Genomic DNA, 18,842 nt, shown 5'->3' with positions numbered 1-18,842 from the left:
TAATTTCAACTACAATATTTGAAGTAAAACCAATTTGAGAGTATGATTATATATTTTGTGATAAATACAGCACAAATCATGGATAGAATGTTTAGAATGTTTTATTCTATCATGTATCAGGTCTCTGTTGACAAAGAAAAATGCCTTTCAACTGATGGAGTGTTACCACTCTGATTTGCAGTGAATGACAGCTCTAAAAACTGAGTCCCAGTAAATTCCATAATAGTGTTAGAAAAAAAGTGACAGGAATTTACACAATACGTCTGTTTTTTTTATGTTTCAACGCAAAGTGCAGTTGTGTAAAACAAATGAGTGTAGTGCATCAACGTAATGCCAAGAACATTAGTTGCTGTTAGTCAAAATTACCAGCGACATCTTTTCACTGTTTCTGCATATTTAACCTCCAGATGGAGAAACTGATCAGGGAGATGGCTTTCACGAGCTTGTGAACTGTTTTTTCCCCACAGTAAATGGATGTAACTTTAGTTGAATAGCATTAAGCTTAGTTGAAAATGTATTCATTTAAAGCACACTGGTAGGAGCTGAGGCTTCTGATATTATTGTTTGGTTTTTTTTTTGGTTTCTAGTTTAAGTTTTAAAAAATGGCTAGAATGTAGCTTAGTGTTATTGTAAAAATATTAATGTAGTATCTGAAATTCAATAAAACATTACAATGAAAACAGCTTTGGTTCACTAGCGTCTCTGATGCCATTATTAACAAATATCAGTCCTGCAGGTATTTTGTGTATGTTTATGTGTGTGCATATAAACATTTTGTGCATGTGATGGCTTTTTTTTCCATTAAAAAATGCCCAGTGCATGATTAATCCAATGTAAAACTGTCCCTTTAAATTCAGCTACGTCTTAAACTTTCAATTGTGACAGCTTTCAGATTCAAAAAGCCTGTTGGCTGGAAATCAGTTCTGCTCTGTGACTACGTGCGGACTCGCTTTGTGTCGTCAAAGAGGCGCCGCAGGGTGTATATTTGTGTCACAGCGACGGTGAGCATGACAAGCAGGTTGAGGCAGGACCAAAAGGACACCCGCCACAGGTTGTCCTCCAGAAGGTAGCGGTCTCTTGCCTCAAAGGCTCGCAGCACAGTCTGGACCTGACGGCTCCTCTCAAGGTGCTGGTACACAGAGTCCATCTTCGCCTGGAAGAGGAAGACCAGAACAGCAGACGGGAGCCGATGAAAGAGAGTGTACCAAACAGAATGATATGAGGCGATTTGTGTGTGGTTTGTTTGGAGGGGAATCATAGCTGCAACACAAGCAGTAGCTCTTTGTTTTTCTTTCTCACCCTGATGTCCTCCAGTTCGTATCCCACCATGCTCTCAGTCATGGCCATGTCTGCCCACTCATCTCGTCCTCTGCCTGCGCCGCTCTGACTATTAATAATCACCTCAAAGAACACCATCTTCTCTGAGAGTTTACTGAAGCTGTTGTCAAAACACAGACGGTAGTCTCCACCCTCTGTGGGATCTACCCTGTAAAAAACAAAGACAAACGTATTTCCCTTCATCTATGTCATGTTTGAAACTTATTACTAGTACAAACAAAATAGTTGAAAAGAGTAAATGGATTTACAGCACAAGCGAGAGCTTTTGAAGGTCTTATTGTTTCATTGATGACTGCTTAATGCTTGCTTTCACATTGTGGTTATTTACTTTCAATGGAAATAAAAAATATTAAAGGGACCATTGTTATTAAGCTTTTTAAGGTGACCCACATGTGGATGCCATCAGATCTCCTGAAGTCTGAGACCAGACGGTGTCCGCTGGGTGAGATGAGGGCAAAGCCAACATCCAGCCCCGATCCGGCGATCACCTACAACGCAAAATAAAGCAGGGACAGAGATCAATAATTCAGAACACTCAGGTTTGCCAGAATTCACACACAGCTCCACTGTCTGTCTTCTTCACATTTTCATTTGACACACAGTTCCAGCCTTATCGCAACTAAATTCAAATTAAGTTCACCCTGTACTATCAGAGCTTTGAATTCAAATGAATGCCCTGATGGTATACTGGTCCACAGCCTAACTCACATAATCTCCAAAATGGTAATGATTTAACAATGAGTGTAGCTGTGCTGGAAGAGTCTTAACCTCACACTCCTCTGCTGTAGGCAGTGAAATGAAGACTTTAATCCTTTAGTTAAAGCGGAGCATGGTTTGGTTTAATCGCATTCCATAGCACCTTTCAGGTCCAGTGAAAGGATCTCTCCTTCTCTCAGTGACTTACAGTCTTTTAATGTGTGCCTGCATGCTTTTCGGTACATTTCTGTCTGTACTGTTCTGTAAAAGTTGTGTCACCAATAGCAGTTCCAGTTTGATACAGCCTTGGACCACACAGGCTTACTGGAAGTGTTGTTGCAGTGAGGGTTGGGACGAAACCAGCACATCAGTGAATACCACTTTCTTATTGATGAAGTAGCCCTGGCACCATCTTGTGTCAACTGTCCAAGTAATGATGCCCCAGTAATCCTGCCAGTCTCAGAAACCACAGGGACATGTCACAGGAGGACAGCCAGGACTGTGACTTTACACTGACATTGTCCTGCAGCTGCCAGAGGTTGCAGTGTGATGGCTGTGGTGTAATGACAGGAGATGAAGCAATGCAAAGAGCATGGCCATAAAATGACAGGGTTCATTACCACACCAGGAGAGAGTAGAGGACAGCTGTGCATTTCAATTATAAGTTGCATGTTTGAAAAAGCACAAAACTTACCAAAACATGTACTTGTGTTTTGTACATTGTGTGGATTTAAAATAAATATTGCCGGCCTTCATGTATTTTGGATACACATACACATAAAAAGTGCAGTTTTAAAGTATGTGTGGAATCAGATTATGTTGTTTCCACCTCTTTGCCTTATCTCATGTGTCTTAAACAACCGCAGTAGTTTTTTTTTTTTTTATCTCTCTGCACAAAAGACCGAAGTCCATAACCTATTCACTTGTTTTTTTCCTGTTACGCATGATTCATATACTTACACCAATCAATTCAAAACTGTGATGGAAACTTATCACCGTGCCACACACTGACAGACAACAGTGCAAACAAAGGGTGCACCCACCTGGTACTCCACTTCCATGCCGTCGTCCATTGCTGTGTTTTGGAAAAAACACTCCGTGCTTCCAGGAGGTAACAGAAATGTAAATCCCACGTGTTGATTTGAGCCCAAACCCAAAGTCAAACCTATAGTCAGAATAAAACATGTCAGCAAACAGAACCGTGCAGACACACACATCCTCCTGCGGTCCCGCTGCATGGTCCATTTAATTCTGGGTTGCCAACTAAGTTACACGTACGCAGTAGAGCAAATTTGCTGTAAATTGGTAATTACTCAGTCCCATACTCCGACTGTTAGAGAATAACCGGATGGCATTTGCTTCCTTGGTCAAGGCTGAATGATTGAACCACTGCCGACCAATAGCGCTCCGCGGACTTCAACCACAGGCACAAGTGAAATGTGAAAAGTCGCAAACGTGCTCATGTTGCGTATTTACACCTGCAGCGTAAAGGCAGGTGCAGGGACGTGTCCTTTCCACTTTTTATGGTGCCGCCTGTTCTCTTTATTTTGTATTTTTATTCAAGCAAATACAGTATAAACCTTTCAACAAATGCTGCCATGCGCTTGTATGCCCTACAGGTGGAGATGTTGGTATCAGATTAAAACCAGGCAGTTGTCTTCACATGTGCTCAACACACACACACACACACACACAAAACACTTCAGGGTAGTTCTGAAAGTAAGTAATACATAAACGAATGCAGAATGCTTCACCAACCCCTGCTGTTTACTGGTACGAAATGATAAAGCAGATGCTAATGGAGAGACAAACTGCGGAAGGATGTACAGACATGTTTCAACGTGTCTGAACAAGTCAAAATCCATTTCTAGATGCAGCATCCACATTTGCGTGTGACTACCTGTGTGATAAAAAATAGCATACTTATACACACACACACACACACACACACACACACACACACACGCACATATATATATATATATATATATATATATATATATATATATATATAGCAGAGTATTTGTAGATTGATAAAATGCGGGGACATTTCCTGTGTCACTGGATTTTATGAAGTAGGTGTAATCTGACAAAACTTAATGATGACTAATAATGCAAAATCATAGTCGCTTGCTTGTTTCTAAAATGATGAGTAATTGATAGTTCATTCTGCATTATTTCATGCATCAAATAATTATGATTCATTCAGCAGTTATGCTTTACTTTTGCACAAGATAAAGAACTGTTACCAGAAGCAATGCATACTTTGATTTCTTATCCTGCAATCATCTGAGGTTTATAACATTGTCCATTATTAGGCTGCATTTAGAACCTCATCATTAACTACAGCATGGTGATGCATACATATAGGAACAGATTCTGCAGCTATGAGCAGTAGAAAACAAGTTGCAGTTGTTTGTTTGACAAATTACTTATAATATTTTAATTGTTGATATTTTAAATAATTGCATGACTCAGACATGTAACTGTTTCCTGGGCCAATATTCTAATAATAATTGTGTGAATATTAACAGGAAAAGGGTTTAAAAACAATCAAAGAGTTTTTTTGTACAAACTACAAAAAGAGTCTGTAGCTACCATTTGTTTCCCATGATCTCTTCCATCTATCACAGAAAGTCACGGTTCCTTCCGGATGGTGTATGATCTGTTTTAAAGCATATCACCAAATGCATCTGAAACAATTTTATCAAATCAGAGGCAGAAAGGCACATGCATTGGTCTAGTCTATCAGCGTTGAGACTGGTGCTCAGTCTTGTTTCTCTTTCTATTTTAACATGCTTATTACTCACAGCTCTTCTCTATCCCCCCATAACAATGAGCCCAGAGTAAATGTTTTGGAATTATTCAATGAAATTTGAATCTTAAAACTCAATTTGGGTCCATGTTTAAATGGTGCTGTCACGTTATATGATAAGCCACAGAGCACATGTATGTGAGAGAGGAAGTGTGAATAAAGATATTTCAACACTGGTATTACAGTGAAGTGGGAGGGTGAGAAGGGGAGGTTAAAATGCATTGCACTTGGTCTCACTTTGTCACCTTCCAGCTTGAGACTTTGTGTCTGATCGATAGTCGGATTCTGTAGTTGCCTTGAAAAAGATCACACCTTGCAGCATAACCCTCACACACCCTTCAAAGGTGCTTAGGTGAGACATCTCAAGATTTCTATATCTGAGTCTAATCTCTATCTGACTGCTCTTGAGCTGTCTCCACTCGTGAGCCCACCCGCCCGTTTTGATACTTTTTTCAATGTCCCTGTCTCGTTTGTCTCTGCTACACCATTGACGCATGGATGATGGATGATACTTCCACACTGATTTGTTTTTCTTTTTTCACAGTCAGAAGACTGTAGGTATGGACGAGGGTGGATATCCCTCTGTGTATGTGGTGGACTGCCATGCATCTCGGCCTCCACTTCCACCCAAGCTGAACACGAGGCCACGGCATGCCGGGGCCGCACAGACCCTGCTGTACCTTCTGGTGATTTTGGCGCTCTGTGGTATGGTCATAGAAGCCTGCTTCATCTACCGCCTCTACCAAAGTGAATCTGTGAGTATCAACTTTCTCTAGGAGTATGCACCTGCCTACAATACCTTTTACAGTTTCACTCTAAGATTTCTTATCAAATGAGTCTTACAGCACTTTTTTATATTTGTTTCATTCCATTTGCCTTTCAATCTCACTTTCCTCCAGACTTCATTCATGTTTTACACCTTATTCTCACTTTCAGTTTTCTTTTCTTTTCTTATTCTTCCTAAAAATGTTCTACTTATTGTCTCTTGCTTTTTTTTTAGTGTCAACCCAAAAGTTTTGTGGTTTTGTTACTTTTAAGCTTCATTATGGAAAAATTTGTCATGGGAACTTTGGTTTTCTCAGCAACAAGATTTTCTTTAAACATTTGCAATTAAATATTTATACTTATACTGAAACATAAAATATTATAAAAGCTGCACACTTATGTCTTGGTGAAGCTAAATTTACTTTAGAACTGTTAAATGTCAAAATTCTTGTAAACAACTACAATCAAAGGTAAAAAAAAAAAAAAGGCATGGATAGTTACCACTGATCCCAAAACTTTCAATGTATAGAATTCACAATCACATGATCTGTGTGGAATTTTTTTACACAACACTTTCGTGCAAGAATCTGACCATAAGTAAGGAAAAGTACCCTTGTGACTGAAAAAAAAATCATATGAATAATAGTTTTTCCACAAAAACTGCTGACAGTGCAATAAATTCATTATTACAGAGAAGAGAACTGATGTTGAGATGGAGAAGTGCGTTGAAATCGGCCCATTTATAGAGAACTCCGTTGACGTCCACATGGGACAGGGGTCACGTGGAAGTATTGTTCCATGATGTTCTGTAAATGCTAATGGTCAATGCTTTCACTGCGAAAAAAAATTCCTTTTCACATCTGATGCTTTGCATGATTGTCTGAGGGGGTTCTTGATCTGAGACTGTCTGGTAGGGGGTGGTGGTGAGAAGGAAGTGGTCTATTTCCTGTAAAATGACAGCAATTTACCTTTTGCTCATTACCAGAAATACATAACTGTCCTACTTTGTTCTGCACAAAGATAAAACCATAGATAAATAAAAAGATGTCCATACACACGGTTCCGATTTTATTATGTGGCAAACTTTGTGAGTCGCTCACATCTTGATTTTCTTGGTTGTATATCCATCAGGGGTGATTGCATCCATGTGTGCACACTTACAGACACACAACTAAGTTGTAAATGTTTTGTTTCTGTTGTAGGAGACCTCAGAATCATTGTTAAAGCTCATTGGAGGTACGTCTCAGCACTATTTACTTAAATGATAGAAATCTTCAGTTATTCAATTCACATAAGAGCTATAATATCTGTTCCCCACACAGATCAAGTTGTTACGACTCCCACTACTCCCAGTCACCCCAGCGATGTTTCTCCTTCCAAACCAGTTGCACATCTGACAGGTGAGTCTGGCGGTAATGTCCCATCCATTTCATAATGTTCAGTGTATTACCAAGGCAGAAAAACACATCAACATATAACTTGAAACTCTCAATTTAAAACAACCAGCTTTTATGCTGATCTTTTTTTTAATGTTTTTCCAGACGGACAAGATGCACATCATGACAAACAAATCATGGCATGGAGCATGATTGCAGAACCTCTCCTCTATGAAATGGACTACAAAGACAGACATCTTGTCATTCAGAAAGAGGGTTATTACTATGTCTACTCCAAGGTTAATTTCTTTGACACTGATCATTTTCACCATTCTATTAATGTAAAAACTGAACGATACAGTGGGGAAAGTATTCCACTCCTGCAGTCCAGGAAGTACTCAAAGGGGTCCAACAAAATGCAATCCAACAGTTTTCTAGGTGGAGTGTTTCATCTCTTCAAGGATGATGCCATTTTTGTGAAAGTTAGCGATACTTCGAAAATTGTGAGATACAAATCCTTTGAGAACATTTTTGGTGCATATATGATATAAGCGTCCATTGATATGAGTGTTACCATAAATATAAAGGTGTGGAGTAAGAGTAAACCAACCCAGATTAACCAATTTAAGGATTGATGATGTCTTAGTAAAGTTAAAGCAGGGTCCAAAGCCAGAAAGACAGCGAAAAACTCTTTGCACCTCAAAGTGAAAATCTTTCTGATGGGGCGTAAAAACAATTTTTAAATTATGTTTAAAAGTGTAACAAAACTCCTTTTTTCATTAGGAATCTTTTGCTTACTTATATACACATATATACACAATTTACAAAATGTCTTGTCATGTTTTTTTAAAAAGCTTGGATACATTTTTTAGTTTATCTGAACTCCATATTGCTACTGAGTATATGCATTATGCTAAAATTAAAGTGTACATTTTAAATTTAAATTTCTTTGCATTCTTGCTGTAAGACATACTGCACACTATTTATTTATATTGTAAGTGCTCAAACATATGTAATCATTAATGGAATTGATTTAATTCTGATGTATTTATGTAAAATAATATATACAAACAACAAATAAACAGATACTGAACGAAAAACAAATAATTTATTTTGATACTCAAGATTTTTGTTAGGTCAAAATACAGCTCAAGTAAAGTCACTTCCTGCTGCGTCAAGTTAAGCTGCACTAGAGCCTTTCCTGAGTGGTCTCAGTAGCAGCAAATGTCGCACCCACTCAGTCCAACCACAAGACACATGCTGCAGAGAAGGTGTTTTTTAAATACCACAATGACACATAACAATAAAGTGTTATTGTGTCAGTCACCTTTACATTGTGTGTGTTGCTGTAATATTGGTTTTGCAGTGCAGCTCTTATTGTAAAATGTTCTCTTGAGGGTGAGTTGGACTAGTAGGTAAATGTGTATTGCACATAGATCAGAGCGCTCTTATTTACTGTAATGCTGTGGATGATTGTCAATTCATCACTAAGGTGACAAGGCCCTGTACCAATGCAAAGCCTCGTCACTCTTTTCTTCTCATTTAAATCTTTCATCCAGTCACTGTTCCACTTTCCCTTCAGCTGTGTCTGTTCGAAGAAGCCGCTTTTGAAAACACCCACAGAGTTGTATATTTGTAAACTAAGAAGGAAGTGGTTGGGGGCTGCTGGAGGGGAGGGGGTGTCACAGATTGCCTGACTCACTTTCCAACCCCAGTACCGGAGTGCAATGACTGGTGTAAATGTACTGTAAGAGGATTGTGCGTGCGTGTGTGAATGCACGGGTGGATGTGTAGGCCACGTGAACCTCAAACTAATCTTTACCCCTGTCATGTACTACAGGTTTTGTTCATATCCGTGCAACAATGAGTGAAGACTGTAATTACATTCCTCAGGTTGACTGTGTATACTGTGGAAACATAAGTACACATACACTGGTAAGACAAAGTTTGGTGTGATTTCCTTCCAGGCCCTCTGCAGAACTTCTCAAAAGACTGCAGTGCTAGTTGGTCAATGTTTAGTTTGATGGGGTTAAGATTTGTTGGTTGAGCATCACTGAGAGTATTCCACCAGCTACTTTCTTCTCAAAATTCTTAAAGGAAGAATGCTTTGGGTCATTGTCTTGCTGAAAAACAAAGCTATCCCCAATCAGTCATTGTCCAGACGGAATGGCACGCTTCTTCAGTAGGGAGTGGTTGCCATGCTGATTGCACATGATGCAAATACCTCACTCTACCATTGCCAAAGCCTTCTACTCTACACTCCACTAATGTGTCAGGCCGGTATTTATTATCTTTTGACTCACCAGTCCAAGACTTTCATCTAACGTCCAGTGTTTGTTCATCAGCCTTTTCTTCTGATTTGCACACAGGAAGGTTTTCTGATTCACTCATTAGTTGGGTTTTTTTCTTGCTATTTCTGCCTATGAGGCCAGCTGACCTGAGTCTCCTACACACAATGTCTGTGCACACTACTTTCTCTCTTGTTTTATTCAACAATGCAGCCACTGGCTGCCTCAGGAACAGTGAGGCATCTGTTTCTCAAGGAGGACATTCGTAAGTACTTGCCTTTTTGGGCAGATGTGCATTGTGCCCTTCCACTGCAATTTCTGTACTGATTGGATCCAGTTGGAACATGTCTTTGGAGACTATCATACAGCCTTTAAAGAAATCTTTAATATCTTGGCCATATTAAATAGAGAATAAAAGTCCATTGTTAAATATAGACTTAAATATTTCTAATAAAACTGTTTTTGTTCAAATTCACACTGAAAGTGATAGGTCACAGCAAAAGCCAAATATCAACTCATAATATTGGTTCACTGGACAAAAACCTAAAGTTGTTTTAACACCTGGGAGGGACATACATGATAAATAAATGAATAAATGCACATTTGATTTGACCATTATTCTGTGCCTAAATATGCTTAAACTTGGAATGTTTTCTGTTTTTTGTGTGTATTTGTGATCCATTTACAAACATTCTATTAAATAAAACCAACAGAAGATAGAAAAAATATAAAAGTGCGTAGGTGTTTCCAAACTTTTTCTTGCCAGTGTATTATCTGTCACGTCATGGGTGACCTTGACTCAGATGTGTCGTAGCGTGTCCTTGTATTTTCACCACTGCCTTTCTTTCACGCGTGAGTCATTTTCTTCCAGCGCTGGCTGACCTGTGAAGTGTGTGAGACTGTAGTAGCAAAGGAGGGGGAGCTGTGTCAGCTGTGTGGTTGGGATTCGTACTATTGGTTTTTCTCCCAGCTTTAAGCTTTGGTCTAGACATGACTTTTACAGAGACTTTGTGTGGGATGATTGCACTCTATAACTTGCTATGATCTAAGATTATTCACACTTTCATGTATGAAACAAACATTTTCCATTGATAAAGCAAAGCTGTGTTGTGAGATATAAATCTTATTGAGACAATTTAGTTTTTAGGAAAACTATATGTGTCACTTATAAGCTTTTTTTTTTTTTTAAATGAAGCTAGTACCTAGAGCAAACGTCTAAAGCAAAGTAAAAGTGAAAGGGGTGGTCATGGTGCACAGCACACAGTCCACAGACAAATGCTGTCCCCTTGTGTTGGCCTCTAGATCAAGTAGAGAACCCAGGATCGAGAAATGAATAAATATAAGCACTGTATTCATATGGTCTAAGTTTTTGCTGAGTTTACTAAAAATCCATTTAACATAGTAAATTCAAACCTTTTGTTTGCACATGTTTGGTAGTAATGTTATTTTAAGCAAAGGTAAAAGTCCAGTAGTTAAATTTATAATGTTGCTTGGTTTTACAAAAAACATCACATATGTCATATGAATTCTGGCAGCTCTTTATTTCAATGTGGAACACTTTTACTAGCCCTTGCTTTCATCAGTGGCTGAAAAATAAATATAGTCGCTGTGCTATAAAGTAGATGTGATCCAATGACTGCGCATTTAAAACATCTCAGAATGTGTAAGCAAGCGCTGTCAGTGACGTTAGCGTGGAAATGATGAAAGTGTTGAAGAAAAACTGCCACAAACATTCATCTGGATACACCATTTATCTATATTGAGGCAATGGAAAACAAGGGTAGGAACAAAATAACTTATACTGAAGCCTATAATGAAAGAGACACAGTGGGTGGTATCTGTTATCTTTTGAATTCATCAACTTGGACCTCACCTCTCTGTAATCGAAATCTGCGGTGGCAGCAGCTAATGCTACAGGCAGTGAGAGATATGGGACTGAGACTGTGGCTGAGGCATGGAGATGAGGAGTTTTCATATGAAACTTTGATAACTTGGAAAATATGTGCATGGGCTGTGATGAGTAATATCATTTTCCAGTGACCTTTTGTGTACTGCATCGGAGATGCTGTTATGTAGGTCAGTTGATTTGCTGCTGGTTGTTTGTGTAAGGAATTTATTTTCTATTTTTGCTTTTTCAGGATCAGAAGGGCATATTCTTCGACAGCATATGGGTCCCACTGTAACTTTCTAATACTGACTCATTATCTGTGGGGTCCCACCATGAACTTATAACCTCTCAGTCATGCGCTCGAAAATGACTCAATCAAGTTTATTCATCAATGCAATTTCATTCGCTCTGTTTAGTTCCATATTTGAGGCATTTAAACACCTCAAATATAATAAGAAAATATAGTTGGTTTAATTATATCATTGTTAAATTTTTTTTGCATGCATCAGTCAGTTTGACATAGTAAGGTTTAATGAAAAATCCACTGAGCCTCCCAGAACAAATGCACAACACATATAAAAACATAATAATCATATAAAACATATTAATCAGGGATCCAAGAAAGAAATGAAAATCACTGACAAAGCCAAATATTTCTTCTACTCTTAACACATGAAACTTTCCGCATAAACCACCGTTACTTGTGATTTCACGTGTCATAATGTGTGATACAAGTAGTGAAGAAGAATCAGAGGTTAGTTCTGTCAAGTAATTTCACTCTTCTAATTTTCACTTTTTTAATTTAAGATTATGAAAATATAATACTCATGTATGTGATTGTGGTTCTTGGTTTTTACGTGAGTGCTTAATAAATTAATTAGATTTCTTAAAATCATTACAATCTCTATTACTATAGTTATGTGTTTGTATTTTTTTAACACCAATCAAGTTGTTTAGTTTGTACAATTTATGCTACATATCATTGAAATATATAATAAAGAAACACTGCACATACATTCCAGTGATTCATAAACAATAACTGTATTCTACATAATGACACACACTGCATACAGTGACACACATCCATTGGTTATTATCTCACCAGCACATAAAACTTAATTATTGAATACAGTATACCTGTATACTGTATATATTTTAAATCCCCAAAATAAATAAATAAAACATAAATATATAATTCATACAGTTCAATATCAAAAAATAGATCAGCCTGTAGCAAATAGAAGCTGTGCAAATAACACAGTTTGGAAAAATTAGGTTTTCTGCCAATAGATGTGGCACTTCAGAATAATACATTCTTGGAGTCAACTACTGCACATTAAAAAAAAAAAAAAAAAAAGGAAACACATTTTAAACAGTCAAGTAAAACTGGTTCACTCTAAATATTTGCATCACTGAATAAAAATGTGCTCTTTTAGCTTTATCGGAAGAGAACAGAGAACAATCCAACTTTGTTTGTTAAGCTTTTCCCACACGTGCTGTTCAGTGACAACTTGATTCGCTTGAAGTTTTTTAGGACGTCTCGCCTCTCATCCAAGGGACTTGATCCTTTCCAAAAGTTGCAGACAGCGCCTCGGCATTTATGTAAAAACTTCAAGCAAACCCAGATACCCCTGTAGAATCATACTTTTCACGTCTATGTGACATAACAGCAAAAATACCCTCCTCCCCCAACCATGAATACTTTATATTATTTCTGTAACACTACATAGTTAAGTTTTAAAGAATTTGAAATTGTCTTCCATTACGCACAAGGGCAGAGAAACATAACTGTAGTGATGATGCCAACCTTAAATCAATGCTGGAGCTGTATATTAACTTCACTGGCCAAAATGTTTGGGCATTAAATTACCGTAAATTCTATTTTAAGTGGGGTTTTCTTTTCAGTAGACCAGAATTTAAAGGGGTGAGATTTTTACCCAGCTTGTGGGTAAAAGACAGTCTTTAATGTTGCGTTCAGCCCTTTAATTCATTGTCTCTGTCCGCAGGAAGACAACAAAATAATGTGGTGATCATGTGACGTAAAGGCACATATAGAGGTCTGTTTAGTGACAAGAGAAAAGAAAGTACACTGTATCATCTTTGCATATGACCACAGCTGCTGCATGGGTCCAGTGAGTTGGACTTGCTTTAGAAAACAGGCAAGCACCGTTTTCAATCAATCTAAGGTTTGTGGATGTAGATGATATCCAGGTGGGTTACAGATTCAGTGGTGTTAAGATCACTGTTTGGTGGGTCAATGGTAACTGCTAGGGTTCCTCCAGCTGACATCTCCTCTACCTTGCCAAGGACACCTGTGCTGCATGTGTTTGTAATAATCTGACCCTGCAGAAGGACTTTATTGTTCCACTTCAGGCTGACTTTGTGCTCGGATCCTTTACATGAAGACAGTGTCACCTGAAGAATTATGAGGTAATATCCATCTTTCATTATGTTCAGAACTTCCCCTTTTTCTGAGACCGGGCCCATATCTGGACTCTTTGCAACCCATGTAATATTTTTGCCAACTGTGGGTGACAGAAAGGTGGTTATTACCAGTGTATATATTTGTTCTTAATATCCTCTGCTGAATGATAATTTCACATTTTTAAAATGTCTGTAATTAGTGATAATATTACATGCGATTGAACTAGAATTATTATCAGTTTTTCCAACAGCTATGTCACCAACTCGCTGGTTATAGTGAACAACCATGGGTACAATTTTGAGTATGGAAAATACATGAAATAGGATAACTTTACCTTGAGCAGCCTCAAAAGTAAGCATTCTGCCTTTGCCCAATAAAGCGCTGTCATCGGAGGGCGGCTGTCAAAAAAATAAGAGTTATATTAATCTCAAAATATCAACAATACATGTAGTACTAGCATGACTCCCACAGTGACACACAGACTACCAACACGGATGTTACATATGAGACAAGTGCCTCCACCTTAAAAGTGAGAAAAGAACAGATCACACGCTATCTTGAGAAGGAAAAAGAAGAGACAACAGTTCAGTTTAGTGGCATTTCCCCGAATGTGGTAATGACGTCACTGTGCTTCCTCCAAGAGGTAAGGAGAGTGGTTAGACTGTCTGAAATAAGTAACTCAGAAAAAAATTGGAGTATTTTGAGAGAAGTTTGTTTGGGCTGCAGGATTTGTGTATCTGGAATCCTGTGGGAGTACAAAAGCATTAAAGAAACATAGCAATAACTAAAAACGTTTAGAATATATAACACGTCACAGTCAGGTCAACAACAGAAGCACAAACTAGTTTGGTTATCTTACCGAAGGTGTATTGTTTGCCTGGATTTGCATTGTGTGCTCTGCTGCTACAGCGCTATTGTTCTGAGACTGGAGAAGGGAAAAAAAGCACAAAATATGCTCATAATAAATATTACAAAAGGGTTTTGCAAAACAAAAGTCCCAGTGAATTATGTTTCACCAAACATACTCCTGTAAAATATGTAAAACCATTTCCGTACCATAATGCTAGAGTTTCTATAGTTCACACAAGTAATACTCTGCATCCCCTCTTGAAAATCAATTCTTAAACAGACAATATTTCACTCTTTGGAAGTGATGACAGGGGTCTGTAACCAGCTGCAGACCACAGCCAGGTGGTGTCTTTCTCACCAGCTGTGCTACTACCAAAACCACAAGAAAGAATAGATGTACTGCTCAGGTACACAACAGTGCTGACATTTATCCTATTCTCAGTAATTTATTAAAATGTGAAAAGGCTGTTATAAGAGTTTTTTTAACTCATTATTATCATCATTATTTAGATACTTTCTGGTATTTCAGTCTGAAAAAGTTTAAAGATGTCTCACCGGGCCATGATGTCCAGCTGAGAAGAAGAAGAAGATGATAAACACAACCTGGATAATGGAAAGAATGGTGGTCCACAACAGGAGGACATGAGTCAAGGAATGCCGGGTGTGTTGTGGCATCGTCAGTCCGATGGCAGCGCTCAGAGAAGCCTGAGCCTGAGGAGCACAGGAAGGCAGATGTTAAGAGCTGACGACTGTACAGGTCCTGAGTTTCCTCTGCTGTGCACTAAAGCAGTGTGTGTGTGTTGGCTTCCTGAGCTCAGTGTGTGCATGAGAAGAGGACGCTCTGATGTCTGACTATGTTCTGCCGTGCCCTGAGTATCTATAGAACAAAAACTAATTCAGATGGTACTTTCCCCTCTATGCTACCGAAGACATAGACAACAGACCCAGATAGTATCTGCCTAACGGGGCTGGCCCTTTTCTCCTACTTACCACAACTCACCCAAAAAAGAAGGAAGAAGGAAAGAAGAAGGAAGAAAACTTACTATTGGGGAAAGAATGAGGGACCAAAGCTTTTACATAAAAAAAATAAAACAAATGACTCATTCGGTTCGTTTATGTAACTTATTATTTAGATCTTGGTGAAATATCCTTTCCCATTACTTTTTTGCAACAATTTACAGTTTCTCGCTTGTGTCTATATTACACATTGCAGAAGACAAGTTCTCAAGAAATTGCTTAAAATTATTCTGGAACAGCATATTGTACACAATGTGAGCAAGGGTTGATTACAACAATGAAGTAATCCAAGGTATCAAGTTAGATTTGAATGTTGAAGCTTTTAACCTCATTTGCTAGATTCTTACAGATTTTCGCCACTAAAATATTTGAATAAAAGATTAATAAGAATAGAAACTATAAAAATAATACAACGTAGGTGGACAAGAAGAAAATACACCTTCGCTGCGTAAAAGCTAATACTGTTTCATCCCACAGTGCTTACAACATGATACTTCTTCAACGTAGAGTATGTGGTTAATAATCTTAATAATACACTTCAGACAAACTAGCAATGGAACTCACAAAATGACATGATATCTTGTTTACTATTTTCATTTCTTGAAAATTCCCACCTGCATCTAAATTCTGGTTGAGGTCATTAAATGTGGTTTCACTTTCTCCGTTTGTACTTTGCGGGGGGAAAGTTTCATGGCAGCAAAACAGGATGGGCTTTGGTTCAGGTATGTGTCATCACAGTGAACAGGAGACTCAAAGACACCATAATAGTATCTCCCGGTGGCTACCTTGATGACAAACAATGGTCAAGTAACACAAAAACAAGCAATATGCCCATACATACTCACATTTCTATGCATTTTAGTTCAACAAAGTCAGGCAAAACATATCATTTGAATTTGATGTGAAAAGCAGAAGAGAAACTGGATTATTAAGATTCAGCAGTATCTAGTCATGTGCACATTTCAAATAATAGTGAGAAATCCCTAGTGTTTCATGGCCTGTAATCATGGAAATGAAGAAGGAATATAGTTGTTTCAGCAATGTTTGTAGCTCAGTTCTGCATTTTTCGATGATGTAAGACTTTCATGTCACAGTAGCCTACAGTACAAAATAACAAAGCAAGGAATCAGTGTGACCCGAGCCATTTTAGATCCACCCTTCTGCTATTACTGTTGACATACAGCATATTCCTGTCCTTTGATTTTCTCACCACAAACAATGATTTACAGCCATCTAGTGGATATAAATCAATAATGCAATAAAACGTAGAAAATGACAGACGGCAATAATAATAACAATATGTTTTATTGTTTTATCACTTAACCTACAGTAAATGCAAAACCGTCACACTGTATGTTTGGTGCGAAAACACATGTCAAGGTCACAGGTCCCTCATTGTTTCCCTGTGTGTTTCATTAAATCAGTGAGGGATTCCCAAAGATGAGTCACAAGTAAGATACAGTAACTTTTGGACGCAAAGTAGTACACGTAGACATTATTCAATTTTCAAGCACTTGGTAAAGCAAAACCAAATAAACAAACAAGACAAAAAAAAAATTACACCTTTCATTTATTTAATGTGGTAAATGATCCAATTTCAAATTTGGTCCAAATGTCTTGATAATAAGTTAAGTTGAAGAGGACAATGCTCATTTGTTTCACCTACTGGGATGCCAATCCTTACTGCTAATTTCCATTGTGTTATTCCACAGTGGGTCACATCATACTTCTTTAACTATACAAAACACAGGTCTAGGAGCCTTGTTTAAAGGATAGAAATCTGGGCCATTACTATCAAAGTCTGATCTTGACAACAGTGTGTCAGAGTTTGAATGGTGGAGTTTGGACTTTCATTAATTGGTGTTCATGTAAATATTTATGCACAATATGCACAATACTATAAGGCTCTTACTGTAAATTAGCAGCAGGCATGTGATGCACACAAAGCATAATTGCTTAACTGCTCATCTAAAAGTTAGTTTAAATCTATATTTTTATATTTTTTTATTTAGTGTTGAATTATAGTATGGGCTTTAAGAAAAAGACAAAATTCTGAACATTGATGACTTCAAGGTTTGGTTTGTGGGAGGCTACAGCTGCAGTATGCAGTTTATGGAAAAAAGATTGAAATAGAAAAAACGCTAGTTAAACTTTAAAGGTGTTTTTCAGTTTCATTATAAACTTTCAAAGTACAAATTTTCCCATTTTGGAATGCTTTTTCAAATGTAACTCTAAATTCAATTGGAATATGTTAACATTAACCAATTTATTGTTAACTAATTAATGTTGTAAGATAATAGAATTATTTTTCATTGAGCTCCTAATGACAGCTCCATGTTTTAAAATGCTGGCAAAAACAGATGTTCGGTTTTAACACCAGGTGGCAGAAGACATCCAACCCACAGTTCCGTGTGCAGAGCAGACTTTACTTACAACAACCAAGAGCAGATCCCTGCGAAATCAGTACAAACCCATGCTTGTTATTATTTTAAGTTTTATGGAATACTGCTATATCTTGTATGTTAAGATTGTTTTTTGTCTGTCTAGGCCTACATGTATATTATTTTGTCTGAAATGAAATGGCAGGCAGTCAAACCTCAGGAATCTATATTGTGGAAAATATTATTGAGTGCATAGAAGGTGCAATAAATATCATATTAAATAACAGGCTACTTTTTCTGTTGAGCTAACAAATTAATAGGTCACTACAGAGTAGGCTAAATTATGCTAATTTTTAAGCTACATTAATTGTCAAAATTAGGCAGTTCAATGTTTAGCTAATGTGCCTTTTCAGAAGGGTCTGTAGAAGCAAAATCTCAATTTCCTTGGCAGGGTCATGGTTGCCATGGTCCACCATGGCCCTTCTTACAGCCCCAGACAAACGCCCAATGTCTCTTTCTTTCCTTCTGAGCACTCGGGGATTTACACATTTGCGCATTCCCCTTGGCCTAGATGCCTTCTCTACGTCTTTTTACCTGTTCAGTATCTCCTCATGCCTTAAGGGAATCTCTTACAGGTCTCTTTTAAAGTGCTTCCTTCTCATAAGGCCCTGGTCCCTCACTCCAACCTATTACTGGTTATGTTTGCCTTGTCAGCAGGCTTGTTTGAGCCAATAAATCAGATTCTCCTTAAGCTCCTGCTTTGGAAGACTCCTGTTACCCCTCACCTGGTCCCAGGCTCCAGAGGACACCAACTCCACGTGGGGAATTGCCTCCTCTGTGGTGTTTCTCAGAGGAATGTCAGTGCCCCACAGCATTGGTACTTGGTTCTACCTTCATGTACCAACACTGCTTTGTGCGACACGGGGTTTTTTTTCTTTATTTTGCTCAACCACTGTTCTGCCGATATGTTCATGGCTAAGCCTCCCGCCCTTCCTTGGTCGTCC

The 18,842-nt window shown here is 38.1% G+C and overlaps 3 protein-coding genes across 4 annotated transcripts; 1 reads left to right on the top strand and 2 right to left on the bottom strand.

Annotated features, from left to right (window-relative positions):
• Positions 1-83: 83 nt before the first annotated feature.
• tmed1a (transmembrane p24 trafficking protein 1a) lies at positions 84-3,480 on the bottom strand. The gene is made up of 4 exons (XM_067476223.1): positions 3,078-3,480; positions 1,729-1,826; positions 1,300-1,486; positions 84-1,153 (listed from the first exon to the last, which is right to left on the bottom strand). Exons 1-4 carry the CDS (start codon positions 3,270-3,272, stop codon positions 935-937), a joined length of 699 nt encoding a protein of 232 aa, XP_067332324.1. The 5' UTR covers positions 3,273-3,480; the 3' UTR covers positions 84-934.
• A 1,572-nt stretch (positions 3,481-5,052) lies between these two features.
• Positions 5,053-7,835, top strand: tnfsf14 (TNF superfamily member 14). 2 transcript variants are annotated; one of them, XM_067478384.1, is made up of 5 exons: positions 5,053-5,201; positions 5,394-5,604; positions 6,817-6,850; positions 6,937-7,014; positions 7,156-7,835. In XM_067478384.1, the coding sequence occupies exons 2-5, from the start codon at positions 5,410-5,412 to the stop codon at positions 7,539-7,541; spliced, it is 693 nt and encodes a 230-aa protein (XP_067334485.1). In that variant the 5' UTR covers positions 5,053-5,201; positions 5,394-5,409; the 3' UTR covers positions 7,542-7,835. The 2 variants fall into 2 exon arrangements, with proteins under 2 accessions (XP_067334485.1, XP_067334487.1); XM_067478386.1 differs by having other exon boundaries at positions 5,075-5,193.
• A 3,105-nt stretch (positions 7,836-10,940) lies between these two features.
• On the bottom strand, positions 10,941-18,761 carry LOC137099834 (uncharacterized). Its single transcript, XM_067477142.1, has 5 exons — positions 18,624-18,761; positions 14,996-15,151; positions 14,451-14,516; positions 13,926-13,989; positions 10,941-13,691 (listed from the first exon to the last, which is right to left on the bottom strand). Exons 1-5 carry the CDS (start codon positions 18,711-18,713, stop codon positions 13,348-13,350), a joined length of 720 nt encoding a protein of 239 aa, XP_067333243.1. The 5' UTR covers positions 18,714-18,761; the 3' UTR covers positions 10,941-13,347.
• Between the last annotated feature and the right edge of the window lie 81 nt (positions 18,762-18,842).

This window comes from Channa argus, chromosome 15, assembly GCF_033026475.1.
Source record: "Channa argus isolate prfri chromosome 15, Channa argus male v1.0, whole genome shotgun sequence".
In the NCBI taxonomy this organism is placed as follows: Eukaryota; Metazoa; Chordata; class Actinopteri; order Anabantiformes; family Channidae; genus Channa; species Channa argus.
Note: the sequence above shows the minus strand (reverse complement) of the source record. Positions and strands in the feature narration are given on the sequence as shown.

Coding starts and splice junctions, on each gene's coding strand:
- tnfsf14 (XM_067478384.1), top strand. CDS start 5,410: ATGGACGAGGGTGGATATCCCTCTGTGTATGTGGTGGACTGCCATGCA. Junction 6,851..6,936: donor ATTGTTAAAGCTCATTGGAG/GTACGTCTCAGC, acceptor TTCCCCACACAG/ATCAAGTTGTTACGACTCCC. Junction 7,015..7,155: donor ACCAGTTGCACATCTGACAG/GTGAGTCTGGCG, acceptor ATGTTTTTCCAG/ACGGACAAGATGCACATCAT.
- LOC137099834 (XM_067477142.1), bottom strand. CDS start 18,713: ATGCTGTGGGGCACTGACATTCCTCTGAGAAACACCACAGAGGAGGCA. Junction 14,517..14,995: donor CAGCTGGACATCATGGCCCG/GTGAGACATCTT, acceptor TCCCTTCTCCAG/TCTCAGAACAATAGCGCTGT. Junction 13,990..14,450: donor AGGCAAACAATACACCTTCG/GTAAGATAACCA, acceptor TTTTTTTGACAG/CCGCCCTCCGATGACAGCGC.
- tmed1a (XM_067476223.1), bottom strand. CDS start 3,272: ATGCAGCGGGACCGCAGGAGGATGTGTGTGTCTGCACGGTTCTGTTTG. Junction 1,487..1,728: donor AGATCTGATGGCATCCACAT/GTGGGTCACCTT, acceptor TGTTTTTTACAG/GGTAGATCCCACAGAGGGTG. Junction 1,154..1,299: donor ACGAACTGGAGGACATCAGG/GTGAGAAAGAAA, acceptor TTCCTCTTCCAG/GCGAAGATGGACTCTGTGTA.